The sequence below is a fragment of the Gobio gobio genome, assembly GCF_949357685.1.
Source record: "Gobio gobio genome assembly, chromosome: 9".
Classification (NCBI taxonomy): Eukaryota; Metazoa; Chordata; class Actinopteri; order Cypriniformes; family Gobionidae; genus Gobio; species Gobio gobio.
Genome location: NC_137115.1, coordinates 12,154,155 through 12,162,375, shown reverse-complemented (window position 1 = coordinate 12,162,375; position 8,221 = coordinate 12,154,155). Strand labels below are relative to the sequence as shown.

Genomic DNA, 8,221 nt, shown 5'->3' with positions numbered 1-8,221 from the left:
GTGTTTTATGTAACTTCAAAGGGTTTCCTGTAAAATGACATCAAAATTGTGTATTTAGACCACTGTATGTGGGTATGGGAAGCTTTTCAATTTGGGTTGGCCAAAGCCAGGCGGATATCCCCAAAAATGGTCTCAGAGTAATTTAGTGTAAATAAGTTACTTTTTGTAATGCCAAAGTGTACTCCAGGAGATTAACCTGTTTTAGAAGTTTCAAGAAAAAACGGGCAGGACCTGAAGACAATGCACACTGATTCGGCAACCCCCAGCGGCGACCTTGTTGAACCCTGCACAATGCGCCAGTAATCCAATGATATGCATTGCATGGGGCACATGAGAGGGACCACCCAAAGTAATTATCATGCACCAAGTGCTCCACAACGCTGAATGATCAGGAAACAAATCAATATTTTTTAGAATGAAGCAGTTTGGGATTAGATAATTTGAAAGCATAAAACACAAACCAATTTTCTGAATAGACGACGGTTTAAGCTTTCCGTTCTCCTGTTTATGTACATGTGCAAATGATGCATTCACTGTTTAGAGATCACTTTACAGACAATGTGTTATCCAGGGGTTTCTAGTGTGATGACATAACTTTGAGAAGTACTGATGTGGTCCACAATGACTAATGGATAAAAGTCACAGTTCAAATCTTCTGATGTTTCAATTTGTACTGTGTATTTGTTCCGATGCCATTTGCAGTGCCCTTGGGCTGAGAATGCACACTTTTATTTTGAATCTCACTTCAGGAGGTCAAATAACCTGTCAAGTTATTGCAGGGCACTACAGGCAGATTGCCTCATTTATACCTGGCATTTACATGTACTTTGTATTCAGATTGTCTCAGGCTATTCTTTAGATGGGTCACCCCTTGTGAAAAAGAAGTGCGCTTATCTGTAATGAGTGTGCACTTGTAGTATAAAACTGTACTTGCAGATAACAATATTATTGAAATACAAGGCCACTTGAAGGTATAATTCACCCAAAAATAAAAATTCTGTCATCATTTACTCACCCTCAAGTTGTTCAAAATCTGTATGAATTTCTTTCTTCTGCTGAACAGAAAAGACGAAAAATGTCTTTTCTGTTTAGCAAAATGTCTTGGTATGCTGAAGCATTAAGAGTTCCTTTCACTGGAACTAAGGGGCCAAGCCCAACCCCTGAAAAACAACCCCACACCATAATCCCCGCCTCCACAACTTTACACTTGGCACAATGCATTCAGGCAAGTACCGTTCTCCTGGCAACCGCCAAACCCAGTCTCGTCCATCGGATTGCCAGACGGAGAAGCGTGATTCTTCACTCCGGAAAACACGTCTCCACTGCTCTAGAGTCCAGTGGCGGTGTGATTTACACCACTGCATCCCACGCTTTGCATTGCACTTGATGTTAGGCTTGGAAGCAGCTGCTCGGCCAAGGAAATCTATTCCATGAAGCTCCCTACGCACTGTTCTTGAGCTAATGTGAAGGCCAGATGAAGTTTGGAGGTCTGTAGCTATTGACTCTGCAGAAAGTTGGCGACTTCTGCGCACTGTGCGCCTCAGCATGCGCTGACCCCACTCTGTGATTGCAAGTGGCCTACCACTCCATGGCTGAGATGCTGTTGTTCCCAATTGCTTTCACTTTGTTATTATACCACTAACAGTGGAATATTTAGTAGTGAGGAAATTTAACAAATGTACTTATTGCACAGATGGCAACTTATCACAGTACCACACTTGAATTCACTGAGCTCCTGAGAGCCATTCTTTCACAAATGTTTGTAGAACTAGGTGCTTGATTGTATACAACTTTGGCCATGGAAGTGATTGGAACACCTGGATCCAATGATTTGGAGGGGTGTCCCAATACTTTTGGCAATATAGTGTATACGTAAGTACTTAAGTCCTACTCAAGGGGGTCAAACAAGTATACTAAAGTGTATTTACTTTCATTCCAAAGTGTTACAGAGTTGATCATATTTAACTGCTAAATGTAAGACAACACTTACATATTACATTAGGGGTTGTGTGAATCTAAAATGTTCTCTCATTTACATAATTCTATTGATGGATATTTAGTAATTCAGTCTATTGTGTTTCCCTGCTTTAGAAACATTCCCTCAGTAAAAGAAAATGAGAAAAAATTTGGTTTTAAAGTACCTCCATGAAAATAGACTGGGAGAGAGTGAGGGAGTATTTGGGGGTGAGATTCCAAGAGCGGCCCAATGGAATAATTCATGGGATATCGATCATTAACTCGGGTGACCAGATCGAAAGAGTGTGGCTTCTTGTCTCTTCTTAGCATTTAAAGAGCAGAATAAAAAATAAAAAGCCAAGAACCCTCAACAGAGCGCTTGGTAACTAAAAGAGAAGTTCTAGTGATTTAATGTCACCTTAAAAACACCAGATCATGATGGAAAATCCATCAAAATGATGGATAGGGATTATTTGTAGCATAACCTTTGTAGTACATATTACTGTAGTCAAAATACACCCCTGTTTCAGTGATCGCATCTAGGGTACATTTACATCTGACTTTAATACGGTCAAGTGCTTATTGTGATCTAATTACTTCAAACGCATGTTAACAGCAGGTGTAAAGAGTCACTTATCTAAACACTTACCATTGAATCATGGGAGGACAGAATCATTCTTGAGCAAAATAATCCTCTCGAATTCAATATTCTGTGCTCAGCAAACTTTGTTAATACAGGGAATCGATCATAATCAATTCAGCTGGCGCCTTTACCTAGAACACACACACCAGAGGCCTTTTAAAAATATACATCACATTTATTTCAACTGTTACAGATCAGCCTTTGTCTTTGTCTACAGAAGTGTTTGGGCACTACAAGTTGAGTCCAAACCTTTTATCTCTGGTTCGTCCGTCTGTCCCCCTGTTGCCCAGCAACCTTGCTAGTTCTCAAAACCCACCAAACGTAACAAAAATGAAACAGAAGTTCAAAAACTTGGACGCAGCCGACCGAAACACACCACTGTTCCACATTTTTTGTTTCTCTAAAGGTAACACAATGTACAAAAAGCAAGTCTGGAAATAGTAAGATTTTCGGTACTATAAAAATGTTTTTTTTTTTCTTCGTTGTCTCCACACTCTCCACTTGTGATAAGAAAACAATGCACTTATTTCTACTGAGCTTACTCTGCATTTGCTTGTCGGGCAGCCAAAGGGTCAAGTGGATGCAGTAATGTAACAAGGGAAGCCACAGTGGCACAGAGCAGTGGGCGGCTTCAGTGACTTTGAGAGCTGTTCTGGGCAGCAGTCCCTAAAAAAGTCTCTTACAGCTTCATGGAGATTTTAAACAACTGTCTCCGCACTTTGTACAGCACAATACTACAATGATATCCCAAACAAAGATCTGGAAAAGAAACATATACGCCCAGAAAATAAAAACAACGGAGTTGTCTGAAATTGGAGGCATTTCTTGATCCTTGGAAAAGAAGCGCTTCCCTTTGGCTGGCCCTCAGGTCCTGATGATGGTAGAGGCCAAAGCAGGCAGTCTGTGTGGAGGAGGGAGAGCCCATCCCCTTCATACAGGGGTGGGTGGGAGTGGTCGTTTGGAGGGAGGCGGAGGGAAGGTTTAAAGGAACAGTACATGACTCTGTAGCCTCACAAGGGGAAAGAAGGCACCATTAATGACAGAAAAAGTGCAGTCCATGCCAAGCCTGGAGGCAGATTACGGACAGAGGGCTGCCCACTCTTTGCACGCACCCCTGGAAGTGAAATAAAACAAAGAGGGAAATTAGATATGTAACATCAGTACACATGTGGCCCATTAAAATATTTTATTTATCTATTTATAACTGAGACCTAACAAAAACTAAGCTGGTTGTTTAAGCCAGTCGCTCAGCCTGACCAACTGAAAGATTAAGTCAAAATTAAACCAGCTTAGTCTGGTCACCAGGTTATGCAAATATGCCAACGCTGTCTTATCTTCTTGAAGTATCTTGGATCTTGAAGTAGTCGCTGAGATTTTAAGTTAAGTTTTCAGTAATTTAACCATTCAGTAATTTAAACATGTTCATGCTTCTCTGATGTCAGTTAATGCTCACATGACAGAAAGATAAAGAAATCAAATATTTATTAAACATTTTGATTGTTTTTATTTTTTATTCATGCATTTTTATATGATAGCGTTTCATAAAGTCACGAACCCCCTGTATCCCTAATAAAAACCCCAGAGGTTCTAGAACCACTCTCTGTTTGATTTTAATTACTGTATTATACGTATACAGTATATATATTATACTATACTATATACTATATATATTAGTGGTGGGCATAGATAAATTTTTTTAATCTAGATTAATCTCACTGTAATCTTGGAATTAATCTAGATTAATCTGCCGAAGGCATTCAGAATATGTGTGCTCGTAAGTGATCGTTTGTCTTTTTGTAGTTTGAATAATAAATAACTTCTGTCCCTTTAAGACCTAACGCACACATGGATCCCAAACACTGTTCCTGTGAGCTGGTTATGACTGTGTTTACGTTCAAACTCACCAAGATGGGCATTGAGACATTTTTGAGTGTATTTGTCCATTAATAAGCTGGAAAAAGGAGCTCATTTTTGCACTTGTATGTCAGAGGCGGCTTTATTACGGTATGTGTGTGTGCGCTTCAGATGCGAGCGCGAAATCTGCGGGAATTAGTAGAATTAACGTTATGTGCAACCCCGCGCGAAATTCAGACCGGTCACAACAATACTAACACGCTGTCATGAAGAAAAATCCAGCAGAACACCCGTTCGCCATGTTCAGAGGGTTAACTGGACTGAATGAGAGGAGGTGGGTGCATGTCAACTCGCTGTCAGTCGGAGAGGAGAGCGCAGCTGATATCGATACTGTAGAAAATGAGTATTGTATCGTTTCAGATATTTCAGTATCGATTCATAGCGAAACATTGATATTTTTGACAACACTAGTAGGCATACACACAGGTTCGAAGACTCGTTCTCTTGCCCCCTACAGTGCAATTCGGCTAGGTATACATCTGCGCTAAAATATCAAGGTGAAAGTCATCATAGCTTGCGTAGTATAGACCCAGCTCCCAACCCAACTTTGAGAATAGATTAACGGCGATATTTTTTTTATCGCCCGATAAGAGTCTCACGTTAACGCAGCACGTTAACGCCGATAACGGCCCACTACTAATATATATATATATATATATATATATATATATATATATATATATATATATATATATATATATATATATATATATATATATATATATATATATATATATATATATACATATATATATAGGATAGACGAACCCCCTTTTTCAAGCCTTTTGGAAATAGGCTTTATTGAAGACCAAATATTGTATTTTAAAAAAAAAAAATTATAAAGAAAATGCTTTTATTTGAAAATAATTATAGTAAATACCGGTTAAATGTAAAAAACAAAAAATCACATTTAAAAATAAACACTTTTTGGCATACCATAGAAATAACTTGTAGCCCATCTGACTTAATATAACAATTAGGCTTGAGGAAAACATTCCAGGATTTTTCTCCACATCATAGACTTCAATGGCAACCAAAATGTTGAAGGTCTAAATAAATGCAGTTTCAAAGAGCTTCGATGGGCTTCAGAGGCTCTGCACGATGCCAGATGAGGAATAGGGTCTTATCTGGCGAAATTATCCATCATTTAAAAAAAATAAAATAAAAATGAATATATTTTTTAACCTAAATTGCTCATCTTACGCTGCTCTGCGGCACGCCAGTGATTACGCAATCACGTCAGAAAGGTCACGCTAGACGTAGGCAGAAGTACCGCCGCCGTGTTTACAAAGTGCACACGCGAAGACTAATACAAACTAATTTTGTCCTTTGGTAAAAAAAGGTAAAACAACGATGTTGGATGATTTTGAAGTTGAAGATGGAGTGTTTTTTGGTAAAGGGCATTTGTATTAGTCCTCACATGTTCACTTTGGGCGGTACTTCCGCCTAAGTCTAGCGTGACCTTTCCGACGTGATTACGCAATCCGTGGCAAGCCGCAGAGCAGCGTAAGATGAGCAATTTAGGTTAAAAAGTATATACATTTTCTATTGTGTCTATAGTCTATTGTGAGGAGAAAAATCCTGGAATGTTTTCCTCAAAACCATTCATTTCTTTTCGACTGAAGAAAGAAAGACACGAACACCTTGGATGAGATGGGGGTGAGTAAATTATCAGGACATTTTAATTTTGAAGTGAACTAATCCTTTAAGTTTGAGCTGAATTAACTGCAGAAAGACATGGATAAGTAAAAGTACGATCACATAGTGCTGCTTTGCAAGCACTATAATCACAACACAGCAGATTTTTTTTTGTTTTTGAGTGTGTGTGTGAATAAGAAATCAAAAATGAATTGAACTGTAATTGCTCTACAATAGCCCGCTAGTCCTGGTAGTATAAAATTGGTAAACTTCTCTTTCCTTTTCAGGTGGAGGAGAACTTAATTGGCTGTGTAGGTGTGTGTAGGAAAGGTAATTAAAGAGGAATTAAGTGAAATCCGTCGAGCCTACTGCTATTTGTACACATCCTCAAATCTGAAAAAACACACTGTGAATTTGACCCGAGCCATTGCTTACCTGAGGAGGTGAGCACTCTGACCTGAGCGCTGGCGGCTCCTTCACCTCCTTCACTGACTGCACGCACCTCAATGATGTATGTTCCCCCCTCAGGAAGAGTCAGGACAACGGCTGAGTTTGGAGTCCTCATGACTTGGCTGTGGCCCCGTCCCTCCTGACGCAATAACACCTGCGATGAAAAACAAACAAACATCAAATACTTGCAGTGGCATTGAGGTTTCCCTTTACATCCACAGTATCTGTGCGATACCAACCTTGTACCCAATGACTTCTGACTCATTGTCCCTTGCTTTCACTGGATCCCAGGATAGAGAAACATTGTTCCCCTCCTGAATCCACATCAAGTTGCCTGGGGGTAGACTTGGGGCTGAAAAGAGAGAGTGAGAGCGAGATAACAAAAGAGTAAGATAAAAAGCTCATTTAAAAAAAAAATGAAGGTCTGAAATGAGCGATGATCACATATTAATTGGAATATACAAGTGATAATCCTCCTCTCAAGGTCCATTTCTATTCATACATCCTTCTAGACAGCACTATGTTGACAAAGTGTGTGAACCCATCACAATTCGCCAAGTTTCCAGCAACAAGCAATTTTTCTGTCCACAATGAATGTGGACTGTTGTGTGACCAGACACAATCACATCAGAAGATATCTGATGTTTAATTTACAGTTGTGTGGAGTGGGATTTTGATGATATTTTTTATGGTGAGTTACCAATAGAGTAGTGCAGGGATGTTGCATTTTTGTAGGCCATAACCAAGAAACGAGTTTGGAGCTTCCAGTTCCATCGTCCTGAAGTCAATGAGTGTTGGGTTAAATGCCTGAAATAAGGTCTGTGGTCACCAAAGGTTCTAGACATTTTGTTTTAGGTAACGCTTTTGTTCATCATTTGTTCATTAATAACCATTGTTTACTGAGATAATGATACTAAAACAATTTTGAAAAATACTTAAATGATTTATAAGTGATATATAAGTGAAATCTACTACTGATCTGTTTAATTTATTGAATGATTTACACATTTTTGGAGATAACTCAACACATTTGTAAATCCTTAGCATACCACTTATTAATAATTCATGAACGTATAGTCATGTTTTGTAAATGATTAGTTCATCATTAACTAATCATTTATAAATGACTTATAACTGAATTAACCAAATATTCATAAAATTAGCTTACCACTTATTAATAATTTATGAATGTATAGTCATGTTTTGTAAATGATTAGTTCTAGCCTGGATGCCGGCCGAACTTAGCCCCGCCCACAACATTTGAGGTCGGGAAGTTCGGTCTGGACTTGATCCGTTGTGGAGCAACTATGCCCGAACAGAAGCTGTTCGGACCAATCAAATTGTCAGGGTGGGCTTTATACGATGATGGACAGATGACTAACAGTAATGTAATCATGCACGTCACCAAAGAGCGCTTGGGTTAAATTTGTTCTAATCCTAAATGGAGAACTTGTTCGTATGCATTCACCTTTACTATTTCTCTAAAAAATGATGATCGCGTTGGTAAGCACTCGGTGTATCCTTAAATTATTTTTTACAACACCGGCAAAGATCGTTTTACACTCATCTTCTTCTTCTACTTCCAGCGTGCGTGCAGTTGAGTTCTGTTGACAACTATGC

At 39.0% G+C, this 8,221-nt stretch overlaps 1 protein-coding gene across 1 annotated transcript in view; it reads right to left on the bottom strand.

The window, feature by feature from the left end:
- Positions 1-2,757: 2,757 nt before the first annotated feature.
- Positions 2,758-8,221, bottom strand: part of cntn5 (contactin 5) — a 460,526-nt gene continuing 455,062 nt past the window's right edge. Inside the window, exons 22-24 of the mRNA XM_079825767.1 lie at positions 6,841-6,953; positions 6,587-6,755; positions 2,758-3,713 (exon numbers count right to left, since the gene is read on the bottom strand). Of these exons, the coding sequence (XP_079681893.1) occupies positions 3,610-3,713; positions 6,587-6,755; positions 6,841-6,953 (386 nt within the window). The 3' untranslated portion in view covers positions 2,758-3,609. The remainder of the gene's footprint in view (positions 3,714-6,586; positions 6,756-6,840; positions 6,954-8,221) is intronic.